The sequence below is a fragment of the Squalius cephalus genome (assembly GCF_949319135.1).
Source record: "Squalius cephalus genome assembly, chromosome: 14".
NCBI lineage: Eukaryota > Metazoa > Chordata > Actinopteri > Cypriniformes > Leuciscidae > Squalius > Squalius cephalus.
Genome location: NC_137135.1, coordinates 4,261,790 through 4,276,486, shown reverse-complemented (window position 1 = coordinate 4,276,486; position 14,697 = coordinate 4,261,790). Strand labels below are relative to the sequence as shown.

Sequence of the window (14,697 nt, the reverse complement as noted above, 5' to 3'; positions counted from 1 at the left end):
ATTCTGATATATTTGCTGCTCAAAAAAACTATTATTATCAATGTTGAAAACAGTTGTGTACAATTTTTTTTTCAGGATTCTTTGATGAATAGGAAGTAAAAAAAAAAAAAAAAAACAGTATTTATTTGAAATATAATCTTTTGTAACTTTATAAATGTCTGTACTGTAACTTTTGATTAATTTAATTAATCCTCGATGAATAAAAGTGTTGCTTTATTTTATTTATTTCCCCCAAAAAATAAAATAAAAACTCTTACTGGCCCCAAACTTTTGAACGGTAGAGTATAATGTTTAACATTGATAATAATCATAAATGTGTCTTGAGCATCAAATCATCATATTAGAGTGATTTCTGAAGGATCATGTGACACTGAAGACTGGAGTAATGATGCTGAACATTCAGCTTTGATCACAGGGATAAATTACACTTTATATTCACATAGAAAACAGCTGATTTACAGCTGATGAGCAGAAGAGACTTCTTTTAAAAAATCTTACCGATCCAAAACTTTTGACTGGTAGTGTATGTTATAAAAACACAATGCATTAAAATGCAGGCACGGGTTATTGCAGTGCGTATTTTTTTCACTTAGTGCAATTCAACAAGCTTTTTTTGTTTCAGAAACATTTGGTATTACTTTACTTTATAGACTGTAGATCACAGTTATGTTCTAGCTCCTCATTCCTTCTCCTATCTCCTATATCAAATATATATATTATTGAACCACTATTTCCAGTGAAAGGTTTTTATCTTCATCATTTTTTCTTGTAGTGGATCAACTAAGAGCAAAGAAACAACCACAGATGAGCTTCAATAGCAGACAGAGCTCTACTACTAAACTCTTAAGACTTATTAGTTCATTTCCCCAACATTGCTCTGATACTGAAATACTGTGATGGACTGATTCTCTAAAGCCGATGACAGATGATCAATTCTGAGGTTATCTAACGTTATATATCTCAAAATCTAATGACACCAGATTCAACTGATGATCATTTTTCTTGTATTAAAGAAGGACAAATTAGTCTTTAAAACCGAAAGCCCCATTAGTTTTCCATCAGTCTCGTCATGACGTACAATACTCTTCCACCCACATACAGGGATCAAACTACATCATTTTTTTAAAGAGAAGAGTTCTCCAAACAGTCCTTTGTGGGCTTTGTCTGTTTGGATTCCCGCCAGAGCTTTCTAAAGCGGAAAAACAGAGCACTTGCGTCATTTTACGCGCTCAACTCCTGATGTGATCTACACACCATAGCCTGAGAGAAACAAACAGTCCCGATGATCTGAAGATCGACGGATGTGGGCGTGTCCATGTGTGAGACACGTCACTAGCGCCGCCCCTCAAGCGTCACGTGACCTGAATGTTGACGTACACTGCGGGACGTTGGCGCGGTTTAATCCAAACCCGGCTGCTGTTCGTGCGCGCGGTTTATAATCTCCTCTTGCAGAAATGTCCGAACAGCAAAGATACAGCTACGAAAACGACTGCAAACCTGACGAAAACAGGTAAGAAGTTCAAAACTTGATGTCTGTGGTCGTTTTCACTTTTCATGGTTTATGACTTTACAGCTGCACGGCTTGCTAGCATAGCCAGACACTAAGTAACGTTAAGCTATTGTCTTCCGGTGTGCAACATTTAGTCTATTGTGGGTCATTAAAGCATACGTTTTTGCACTCCTTTTAACTTATTCCCTTTTTTTCCACATGCATCCCTAACTCTTTTAATAATGGACGCATTTCTGCAGCTAAAGTTAGTGGACGAGGTGTGAAGTTCTCCCGCCTTCGTTTGGGGTGTAAATGAGCATTTGGCGCCATGAGAACATTAAGATTTTATCACCGCATTCACGAAAACTACATGATTAAACATTAATACCTCTCTCCGTGTGCCTGTTTTATTCAGTCGCTATATTTCTGTTGTAGTGAGCAGTGTGTGTTGACAGCAGATTATTTTGTGGCGCCTTGAAAACAAAGGCAAACTTAAACAGTAATATTAGCGTGTTTTAGGTTAAAAAGTTGCTTATTGGTGCAAAGAGATATTTACAGCACGGCAGATTTTGTGGCCAAGTGTGTATAATGATTAATGTTTTTTTTTTTAATTATTTATTCACTAAATAAATACATAAACTGCTCATATTTTAATGCATGTGCAATGTTCAGATAATGTGTAAAAATCATTCTTTTTGTAATGCTTCTGTTCATGTCTTTTGTCTGGATTGAAGGAACAAAGGCTCTTCCCGATGGTCCCAGTGTAGGAAGCGCGGAGCAGATGGGAGTCTGAGGAAAGCTGAAGAAGATCTGGGCAGAGATCAGAGATGTTCACGCAGACCCGAGAGGTGCGTTCAGTCTCTGATCCCAATATCCTGTGCATAAAACACTGCTTTCTCAACAGAACCAACTTTACTTCGACATTTTGTTCAGTATATCAGATGCATCAATTCTAACTTCTTCTTTCTAATTATATATATATAGTTCACAGTTAAATGGATAGTTCACCCAAAAATGAACATTATCCCATGATTTACTCACTCTCAAGTCGTCTTAGGTGTATATTATGACTTTCTTCTTTCAGACGAATACAATTAGAGTTATGTTAAACAATATCCTGGCTCTTCCAAGCTTTATAATGGGAGAAAATGGTACCTTCAATTTTGAAGCCCAAAAAAGTGAATCCATCATCATAAAAGTAATCCATGCGACTCTAATAAAGGCCTTCTGGAGCGAAGCCATGCTTTTTTGTAAGAAAAATATCCATATTTATAACTTTATAAACTATAACTACTGGCTTCCGGTAACGACCGTACATGAGTACAGTTCCGGCGGAGGAGTGACCTCTGACCTCTGCTAATTTTATGACTTTTGATCTTGCTATTATAAAGCTTGGAAGAGCCAGGATATTTTTCAGTATAACTCAGATTGTGTTCGTCTGAAAGAAGGTCATATACTCCTAGGATGACTTGAGGGTGAGTAAATCATGGGCTAATGTTCATTTTTGGGTGAACTATCCCTTTAGTTTGTCGTCACTAAGCGTGTCTGACGTGATGTGATGTTTGTGTGCAGTTTCACGACCCCGGAGAGCGATGGTCCGGTGTCGAGGGTGAAGAACTGGGGCGACGAGGTCGAGGCCGAGGAGATGCGCTCAGACGTCCGGCGCGATATGCATCGGTCCGTTGCCTCGCTTCATTCATGCTTTTCAATCAAAACAGATTTATATTACATGCAGGACCAGTTTTCTTGGCTGAATATACATTTGATTTGTTAATATGAATGTACAGGCGTAAGTGACTGCATTGATGCGCCGTTAATTGGTGATTTCTGTTTTCCAGATACAGGAGGAGGATTCTCGCAGTGGATGTTCCTCAGAGAGACAGAAAACTCTCATCTGGAAGGTTTGTGATTGTAACATGTTCAGTGTTTACGTCTCCAAAAAGCTGGTGCAACTTTCCCATGTTAAGATCCTCTCTGCTGCGAATCCTCTGTTGATTCCTCTGAAGAGCGTAAACACTACGACTGTGTAGATCATCTTAATGCAGGAACATCGGCTCCAACGGTGCTGTGAGTTTGGGCTGGTTTGGTGAACAATGGCAGGTTTTTTTGGGGGGCAGTTTTTTATTTCTTTACGTAAAGCTCTGATATACTTTAAGCAAAACCTAAGAACGAAATCATGTGACGTCATTTCATGCAAAGTTCAGGCCATAGCGAAGTTTGTTTCGGGAGTTCAAAACCGCTTGCTAAAGTGAACTGTCCAGAAAAGTTTGCTCCCATTGGTGATGATGTAATATGTGGGTGTGGCTCTTAGACTCCGCCCTCTTTGAGGCGTAAGCTCTGCAATAGGCTCTATGCACGAACGCTGCTGACGTATTTCCGGTAGAATCTCAGCTAACGTCTTTACTTCCGCGTAGCGCGCTCTATAGCGAAGTGTACTAGCGGCTAGGGCTGGGCGATATGGACCAAAAGTCATATCCCGATATATTTAGGCTAAATATCGATATACGATATATATCCCGATATTTTTTCCGCAAAGTGAGAGCAAATGTTCAGTCAAAGTCAAAGCCAAATATGACATGTCACAAGTAGTTTTATTGAAACTGGCTCTTTCAGTGAACATTTGCAAAATCAAATGAATAAATAATAAACAGGTTTCTTCACCAGGGCTTCACGATTATGACAAAAATCATAATTGCCGATTATTCCCTTGGAATTGTAATTGCGATTTATTAATTATGATTATCAAAGTTTACATTGAATATATATAAACAAATTTTGTGTAAACATGTTATAATTTGCTTATACATACATATATATATAGGCTATATATAGGCAAATTATAGCACATGTTTACACAAAATTTGTTAACACACACACTTTACTTTACCCTTTACTTAACATGAATTGTAAGAATATGACTAATAGTAAAGACTAGTACTAATAAATAAACATTAGGCCTATGCTAAAGCTATTAAATAGCAGTTCCAAAGTTTTTGTTAGTACAATGTGGTATGAGCCTCTACAGTCATTTAAAAATATAAACACAAAGTAAAATAAAGTGGCATTTTGGGGTTAATATGGAAACGACAGTTACCATGGTGAATACACAATACTAACAATAACTATTAATGAAACTTGGAAACTGCTCCTGGTGAATAGAATGAAAATCATCCCTGCATTACTTTTATTTCGTGTAATTTACAACGTAACGGCGTTGCATGCTCGTAGTTTCTTTTGCACTTTATATACAGTGAGGCGATACAGCGCGCGTCGCTGCATTTGCGCGTGCAATTGAAGAGTGTGCGTTACGAGAACAGGATAACGGCTGACAGGACAAGAAAGTCCGCTTTTCTGAGGTGAAAGACTTTATTTCAGTGTACACTTATGTCACTGCCTGGTAGTTCCTATTGTGCTGGGTTTTCTGAAGTAGTCATGATTCGCCTCTCATAACATAACATGCTCTAAACACACGCAGAGTGGAAAAGGAGGGGCGGAGGCGCGGAGCAAGCATCACAGCGCAAATTTGAACTATATCGATATATGGTCTAATTCCATATCGCGTTTAAAAAATATATCGATATATCGCCCAGCCCTACTAGCGGCAAAACTTTCATAAAATTAATTTTCTCAGAAACGGAGAGGATGATTTTAGAAACCGATTCACTAGTCGGATTTCGCATGAGCGAATACTCAACCTCAAAGTTGTCGATGTTGCTCAAATTATATAATTTAAAGCCCTTCTCTTTCTTACTCTTAGGTGTGACAGCTAACTGCCTCTCAATAGTGTTAACATCATTCACGCTAACCGCTGGACGTTCTTGTAAACAGCGAGTGTAATTTGCCATTATCTCCACCGAATTCATAAACGGCTTGCAACGCAGCACCGGATGTAACTGGGCTGAGACGAAACGCGGAAACGATCATGCGTAGAGCCAATTCAGCTCTCCAGTCACATCATGTGTAGTTATATCGCACTTTATACAACATATTGCTTATAATCAAGCAGCTTTACAGTATTAAACATGAAATACGGTGTCTCTTTACAAAATTTTCTAATAGAGCCACACCCACATATTACATCATCACCATACGATCCAATGGGAGCTGGAAGGGGTTTAGCAGACAGCGAACTTTTCTGGAAAGTTGACTTTGGCAAGCGGTTTCAAACACAAAACCAACTTCTTGGCCTGAGTTTGATTGAAGTGACGTCACACCAGTTTGCTTGAAGTAAAACAAAAAACAAAAGCTTTCTATTCCAGATAAATGCTGTTCTTTTGAACTTTCTTTTCATCAAAGAATCCTGAAATAAAATGTAATAACTGTTTTCAACATTATTAATAATAATGAGAAATGTTTCTTGAGCATCAAATCATCATATTAGAGTGATTTGTGAAGGATCATGTGACACTGAAGACTGGAGTAATGATGCTGAACATTCAGCTTTGATCACAGGATTAAATTACACTTTACTAGATATTCACATAGAAAACGGCAGATTTACATTAGAATAATATTTCACAATATTACTGTTTTTGTATTTTTAATAGAATAGAGACTTCTTTTAAAAACATTAAGGATCTTACTGACCCTAGGGCTGTCAACTTTAGTCGTTTAGTCGACTAATCGGTCGATGCTGTCTTGGTCGACTGACATTCTCATTGGTCGATCCAGTCGCATAATAATTTTATTTTTTTCACCAATAAAGAAATTTTCATTGATTTACTCCTTGATATTTATTCCTTTTATAAGCAGTTATGTATTACTGTATTCTAAATATAATTAGCCTATGTTTTATCCCCAACTTTAAATGCTTTAATTTAGGCTATTTTGTAACAGCGCCACAGTTTAGCGCACCACGTAGAACACTCGGGAACCGCACCTGTGGCTGGCTGCACTGCTGCTGCGCGCTCAGTAAGGAATATAGGTAGTATTCTCTATGTGTCTGTCTGTCCGTTTGCATTTTGATTATTTCGAGAACCGTTCATCCAATCGACTTCACAAGGGAGTGCAGTGTCGCATTTGGTGCAATATTCACAGACAGACACGCGAGACGCGACGCGTTCAGAATTAATAGTAAACTACAGAACAGCGCGAGCGGGAAGCGGCGCACCTCACGCGAGCAGGGCTTATTCTCCGAGAACGGACACTGCACTAGTGATATAAAACGGACACAGTCTGTTAACTTAAGCAATACTTTTAAGGTAATCTAATATTTTTCTGATTAACAAATTACTGACACAGTAAAGGGTAGATTTAAATAAAGAAAAACGAAATTTTAATAAAGAAAAAAACGAAATTTAAATACAGAAAAAATTAAATTTAAATAAAGAAAAACTAAATTTAAATAAAGAAAAACGAAATTTAAATAAAGAAAAACGAAATTTAAATAAAGAAAAACGAAATTTAAATAGGCCTAAAGAAAAAGCTCTAGCCAGAAAACGCTCCCGTTGCTGGAACACTTAGGTGTCGGTTCTATTTCGAGCATGCACGCGTTTTCTGCGAGTGTCTCACGCAGGCAGTGTGCAAACTCCAACCTGTTAACATGGGAGCCGAAATAAAAACAGACACGCCATGCAGCTGAGACTCTCACGCCAGCAGGCAGTGTGTTGCCGGCCTTATTCAAGCGCGGATGAGAACCGTTTCGCGGGGGATCCCAGGTGTCAATAAAAAAAAAAGTTTTTTCGTTGTTGTTTTATAAATGCTCTATGACAATTGTTTAATAAATGTTCCATCAAAATGCAAAACATCGCGTCTTCTTTTTTTTTTTTTTTTTTTTTTAGTTGACTAATCATTGTGCAGGACAGGACTTTGGTCGACTAAGCATTTCTTTGGTTGACTACAGCCCTAACCGCCCCCAAGCGTTTGATCGGCGGTGTACTTCAGGTGTACCTTGTCCTGGATTGAGTCGTAACCCGAGCTTTTCTTGTTCCCCCAGTTCAGACTCCAGAGACTCTCGAGACTCAAAGGATTCTCCGGGTAAAGGCGACTTCGAGACGGACGAGACCGTACTCGTGCGCCGCCAGAAGCAGATCAACTACGGGAAGAACACTCTGGCGTATGACCGATACATCAAAGAAGTGCCCAAGTGCGTGACCTCATGCTGTAGTGATCTGCTATGACCTCTCGCATGGTCTTGTTGTCAAAGTGTTGAAGATTATTTTTATGATTTTAGGGCTATGAGAGAGCAAGGCGTTCATCCGAAGACTCCAAACAAGTTTAAGAAGTACAGCCGGCGCTCGTGGGACCAGCAGATCAAGCTGTGGCGGGTCAAGCTGCACGCCTGGGACCCCCCCGCTGGAGACCTGCAGCAGATGTGAGATCACACACCGCTACAACCCTCCACACACACACACCGTTACAACTCTCCACACACACACCGCTACAACCCTCCACACACACCGCTACAACCCTCCACACACACCGTTACAACTCTCCACACACACACCGCTACAACCCTCCACACACACCGCTACAACCCTCCACACACACTGTTACAGCCCTCTACACACCATGAGCAATAGAATCGCCATTGGCTAGGACTTTTTTTTTAGTTAACTCGCCAGACTGATATACTATATACAGGGGCGCGCATGTGTGGTAAAAATGAGCGATGCGCACCAGAAAACGTGGAGGGAAGCGTTTGAGTACCAACGTTTTTCGGGACACGTTCACTAACTGGAGTCTGATTTTTCTCCATCTCTGGGAAGACTGCAGTCATGATTAGGGCAGAACGATATAACGTTCTAGCGTCGATATCACAATGTGTGTATCCGCAAAATAGTCACAGCGCAGAATATGTGATGTCATGCACATATACGGATTTTAGTTGCTCGGTTTCATTACAGCCCTCTACACACACCGCGAGCAGTAGAACCGCCACTGGCTAGGACATTATTATAATAATAATAATAATAATAATAATAACTTTATTTTGTATAGCGCTTTTAAAAGTCAATTCTCAGAGCGCTTTACATAGTCAATAAAACCACGGTAGAAAAATCAGCATAGTATACAACTATTACAAAACATGCATACAAACAATGTTATAAACCTAAAAGACAAGTTAAAATCAGTAAACAAAACGTAAAATAAAAAAAAAAAAAAACACATGGAGAACCACAGCAATCACGTTTCACCCAAATGCTTCTTTGAAATAATACGTTTTAAGGGATGACTTAAATAATTTCAAAGATGGAGCACTTCTAATCTGGGAGGGCAGGGAATTCCATAACTTTGGGGCGACTGAAGAAAACGCCCTATCACCCATTGTTTTTAGGCGCGTTACCGGGACAACTAAAAGGCCAGCGTCAGCTGAGCGAAGATTACGTGAAGGAAAGTACGGTACTAAGAGGTCAGAAAGATATTGCGGAGCGAGTCCATTTAACGCCTTGTAGGTCAACATAAGAATTTTAAAATCAACACGATATTCAACAGGCAGCCAGTGCAATGTCTCTAAAACAGGTTTAGTCATTAGTCATTTTAACTGAACTTAGGACTGGTGATGGTGCTCTGAGGATTGAGGAGCTGCTGGGTTCATGAATATTAATCATGTTGTCAGCGTTTGCTCGAACTGATTTGCTGAAATAATAACAGGGATGAGCTCAGTCCAGCCAATGAGATTTTGCCTTTTGCGCATTAGCTCCGCCCACTAATGAAACGGCATATCTTCTGCTTGTTCTTAAAAGCTGAATAATTCCAAATGAACATACAAACATTTTCCAAAGGCAAAAACAACAAATAATATAGTTTACATGTAGCGCGTCAATTATGCATGGTATGTAAGACACTCTCTGTCTCTGTGTCTCTCTCTCTCTTTCTTCTAAATATCGATTAAACAATTGCGAAATGACAGCGTTTCCATTAACTGATATTATGCGACTAAAATGTAATTATTTTCATCTTGCGATAAGTAATTCCAAAAATTATGCCAACGGACGTTGATAGGTTTATATATATCACAGCCACTGCACTAGACATTATTATTATTATTATTATTATTATTATTATTATTAACGGAAAGAGACGTAGGCGTGTTATCCAAGCATTAATGGCAAGGAAAGACCCTTATACTGTAAACGGCATGAGGTGTTTCTCCCTCAGATCTGCTTCCAGGTCTTGATTGTGGCATTTCTTTGAGGTTTAGAATCCAGTATTTCTGTAATTCTTTTGTCTTTTATGAATTTAATACAGAACTGTCTCGTATTCTGTCCAAACACACCGCGTCTTCTACGTCAGGTGACTGTAAATGCGCAAAAACTGTTTCCTTTGCAGTTTTGCTAAATATTTTTCGAACTGCCTGAAAAACCTCCTCATGCGAGCGTAAAAACTTATTTGCGATAAATGGGCGTTTTTTGCGAAATTGACGTGTTTCCATTGAGCGTATTTTCAATTCACTATTTCAATTTGCGCAATTTAAAGGGTAATGGCGTGGCTTCTCTCTCTCTCTCTCTCTCTCTCTCTCTCTCTCTCTCTCTCTCTCTCTATGTGAAAATATATCCATGCTAAACTTATACTTATCCTCAAACACACACACTGGCGAGTAAAATCTGAGAGTTTATTAGCCAATGTCTAATGATAGACGTTTAGTCGCGTATGCGAGTGATTTACTCATATTATATAGTTCTAATATAGCAACACAATGTTTGAGAGTTTCCAGTGCTCGTTTACTCAGTGTTGTTTCTGTGTCAGAGAGGAGATTGACTTGGGGGAAATCATGGACTTTGAGTTGGATGTGGAGTGTTCTGCGGATCCTGACTCCCAGTGTGCATCAGCCAACGCAGCGTCACTGTCTCTGACGGAGGTAAGGTTCCCAGGCCAGTTCCCAACACTGAAGTACATCACGTCACACACACCAGGAATACACTTTGGTGTGATTTAAAAATGGTGGTAATTTCCAGGATTTGGTGAAAACCTCATTATATTATGGCATATGACATTAACAGGGTTCCTATGGAAGCTTGTCTCCGCCACAGAAAAATAAATAAAAGGCGTAATTGCTAGTTTATATATCGGGATATAAAGTCAGAATTGTGAGACATATTAAACTTGCAATTCTGACTTTATAGCAACTGGGAGATATAAAGTCAGAATTGCATGATATGAAGACGCAGTTGCGTGTTGTGAGATATAAACTTGAGTCCGAATTGTGAGATGATAAAGTTGCAGTTATCTTTTAAAAATGTTTTATTCTGTGGCGGAAACAAACTTTCATGGGTTCCCACCAAGCGTGCCGCACAAGCCCTGAAAAGTGAAGCCAAAACGTTTCGATCGCCCCCCGGTGACTGGTCCTAGTATAGATCATAAGCCCCGCCTCCCCGTGTTATGCAAGTTCAAGTGTCTGTTTCAAAAATAAGTTGGTTTTTAGTTAGTTACGTGATGCGGTGGTGTAACGTCATGATTGACAGGTTCTCTGAGCGAAGTAGTCACTGAAGCACCAACGGACATTTTTTTCGGGATCTTCGGAGGACTGAGGAGATTGTATTTACTTTATTTTAACAAGCCTCTTGTCGTACTGCAATCAATTTTTAAAAAAGTGTGCAGAATCCACTCTCCCTGCGAGAGTGAGGGCGGGCCGTTGATTTCGCGGCTTTACTTCCTGCTCACGACTGCGCAGACTCAAGTCCCAATATGTCAGCGCCATATCGGGACACTGGCGGCTTCAGTTCTCATCAATGGAAGAGAGCGAAGGGGCGTCGTCCATCTTTTTTTACAGTCTATGGTTCCCACGCAGTTTGGAAAAGTATGGAATTTGAGTCGAGTAATTTCCAGGTCTGGATAAGTATGGAAAAATATGTGTTTACAGACTATTGACCTTATTGTTTTCTAAAATGTAAAATTAAGAATTTCTAAAATTAAATGTGTCATATCATGCAAGTGCATGTTTTCACTTTGAGAAAACCAATGGAAAAAAACACAAAATAACAATACAGATATTTACTATACTGCAAAAAAATGCTTTTCTTAGTATTTGTCTTGTTTCCAGTCCAAAAAAAAAAAAAAAAAAATATATATATATATATATATAAATCAAGAAGTATTTATTAGATAAGTAAAATGGCAAATTATATCTTGTTGTCTGAAAAAAAAAATCAAAATTAAGTGAGTTTATGCTTAAAACAAGCAAAATTATCTGCCAATGGGGTAAGAAAAATAATATTAAATCAAATGGAAAACAAGATTATTTTTCCTACCCCATTGGCAGATAATTTTGCTTGTTTTAAGCATAAACTCACTTTATTTTGATTTAATTTTACTCACTTAATTATTTTTTTTTTTTTTCTGAAAACAAGATATGTAATTTTATGTAATTTTGCTTCTTTACATTCATGCTGTATGAACTATTTATGGTTAAATATGGTCGGACAAATCTACTGAAAATTTGAGTCTGGAAAAGTCTGGAAAATGTGTAGGAACCCTATGATGTATGACACTAGTTGGACAATAGTCGTACATGAGAACTAAACGGAGAGAGCTTGTTTATTTTTTCTCATTCATGCATTTGTTTCTTTATCACACCAATGCAATTTTTTCCAGTTAAATGTGAGTTACGCAGGATTGCAAAATGTGGCATTTGGTTGATTGTGTTGTGTGATCATGACCTCAAGCTAGAAAAGGTCAAAGTGTCACTAAAAAAAAAAGGTAATTTATTTTCCTTCTGTCGTTATAATGCATCTATAATGCGATCGTTAAACAAAAAATGGCCATGTGAGAGGCATGAGTACTCGAGAGACGCGTCATTACCAGTTTTAATTTGAGGTTTTGAATATTTTCTAAGCATGTGCTCTTGTCCTGCAGGACTCGCTCACAGGAACCCCTAAGAAGATGATGAAGATGGAGGATGCGGAGATGTCCTGAGATCCGAGTCTCCGTGAGAGAGATCCCGAGCATCTGAACCGTTTTAATGCACTGTTCGTCTCACTGTTCGCTTGAGGATTACTGTCGAATGCTTCAGCTTCTGCTGTGTTCGTGATGCCACAGGGTTCGACAGCTTCTTGAAGAGGAGGTTTCGTCATCGTCACCGGATTCGTCGTTCTTTCCACCTTTTTCCTTTTTTGGGTCTTTGAAAAGAAAATGTAAATGTGTAAATGTTGGAGTTGTTTGGCTCTCTGTGGTGGTGATCCAGCGCTCAGTGAACCGTCTCTTGTATTTATCAGTTTGTTGAAACTCACAGCAAATTTTCCAATGTTAAGTAGTTTGTGATTTTAAATGTGTTTTTTTTTTTAAAGAATTTCATTTTTCTGATTTGTTAATTTCTATTTTATTAAGAACCTTTTGAAAATAAATATTAAACTGGAATGAGCAAATAATATTTGTGAGTTATTTGTCTCGCTGTAATAAGGAGAATGTGTTCATATTTCCAGGACAGTCATGCTTGAGGCACAAGATGCTCACAAGTCCAAACTCCTCAAAAACATCTGAGAATAAGTCATTCGGAGCAAAACACGCTTTATAGTTTCATAAATTATGATGTTCGAGAGGCAAATAGCGAATTCTAAACTATCAGCCATTTCAACTGAGAGCTGTGATATTAATGTTGTCTACCAGAGGGAGCCACAGGACAAGGGTTACCCTCTCCTCTCAGCGAAGATTCAAGCTGTAAAACCACATCTTAAGACACATTTCAATCGATGACAGTTGTTAGTGTTCTTTTATTTTTTTTATTAACCAATCAAAATCAGGCTTACAAATTAATGTTAACAATATGTGCCTCCAATATCAAAACAATTCAAATACATAAATGCCAAATCAAACAAAAAAAAAAAACATACAATAAATAAATAAATAAAAATAAAATAACCCAGAGGTCTAATCAGTTATCAAAATGTGTGTAAGTTTGAAAACCTCCAAGGCTTGTCTTGTTTTTATATCTTTCAAAGCTTTTTTTATACAGAGTTGTATAAAGTTGTGAAGGTTTTTTTTAACTCCTTCAAAAAACCCAAAAACCTTAGTTTTTAAAGTCTTACCTTCATAAATCTACACTTATGTATAAACTGCTTGGCTAAAATAATTAAACTGTTATACATCAAGTCTCTTTTTTTTATCCTTCAATATAATCCCAAATCTAATCTCATAAAATCCTAACACTGGTGCTTGGGAGTCCTTTTCAAATAACCACTTATGAACCGAATCCCAAAAGGATTTTATATAATTACAATCAAAAAACAAATGCTGTAAAGTCTCCATCTCCAACTCACAAAAAGTACAATTATTCTTATCAATATTAAACCTTTGTTTCAGAAACACATTACAGGGATAAATATCATTTAATATTTTAAAATTAGTTGCTTTAGCTTTTGGTGGGATAGGAAGAGTGAGGTATCTGGTTCTTATTATCCTTATAATTTCTTTAGAATAATCTTTAAGTATATTTTTTTCTTTATAATGGTAAAGGGAACAGTTCAGAGGTAAGGGCTCCCCTTAAAATTTTATTTGCACATGTTCTCTCCTTAAAGTTCAGTTCACCTATATAAAGTGCCGGCATCCGCGCTTCAACAACCTCATAAGGCAACATGCCTCTAACCAAGTTCCCCATTGCCTGTGGAATTGCCTTAATAACGATTGAAAATTGTTTCTTTGTACACTTCACATTAAATGTATTAGTGAATACATTGTAATTAAAAAAATTCCCACTTGAATCCATCAAATGTAAAATAGACCAGACACCCCTCCCCACCCACTCACAGTGAAATAAAGATTTTCCTTTAACCAAAATACATCTATTATTCCATATAGGACTACTATGTGGAGTGAAGTTGTGTTTATAAATAATTTTCCAATAGGCTACAGGAGGACCTGCTCATGAAATTTAGACAGCTTAATAGGAAGTTTAGCCACACAGAAATCACATCTTGGTTGTTGTTACTGTTCTTTCAAGCATTTAATACAAAAAAATAAAAATAAGAAAGAAAGAAAAAAGGTCTTAAAAAAAGATTCGATACAATTCGAATTCAAATTTATTTGAATTTACACGGTTTCTCTCTAAACATTTCCACGGACCCGTAGCCTCTTCAACCACACTTTTAAACCCCCTGAAACCAAAGACTTTATATAAATGCTTTCTCTTCAGTGCTCCAGTTTAGCGCCATCCGCTTCTGTCTCAATCCCACGCATTCTCTTCTGTCTACAGTAGTGTACACTCTCCTTGCTATACAAGTCTAATGAAAAAAAGAGTTACATTTTTGGTAGGCTACATCTGAATATTATTTAAC

The 14,697-nt window shown here is 37.9% G+C and overlaps 1 protein-coding gene across 1 annotated transcript; it reads left to right on the top strand.

The window, feature by feature from the left end:
• Positions 1 to 1,354: 1,354 nt before the first annotated feature.
• Positions 1,355 to 14,626, top strand: slbp (stem-loop histone mRNA binding protein). Its single transcript, XM_079891925.1, has 8 exons — positions 1,355 to 1,510; positions 2,224 to 2,337; positions 3,062 to 3,166; positions 3,328 to 3,390; positions 7,425 to 7,574; positions 7,662 to 7,802; positions 10,178 to 10,289; positions 12,284 to 14,626. The coding sequence occupies exons 1-8, from the start codon at positions 1,455 to 1,457 to the stop codon at positions 12,341 to 12,343; spliced, it is 801 nt and encodes a 266-aa protein (XP_079748051.1). The 5' UTR covers positions 1,355 to 1,454; the 3' UTR covers positions 12,344 to 14,626.
• Positions 14,627 to 14,697: the final 71 nt, after the last annotated feature.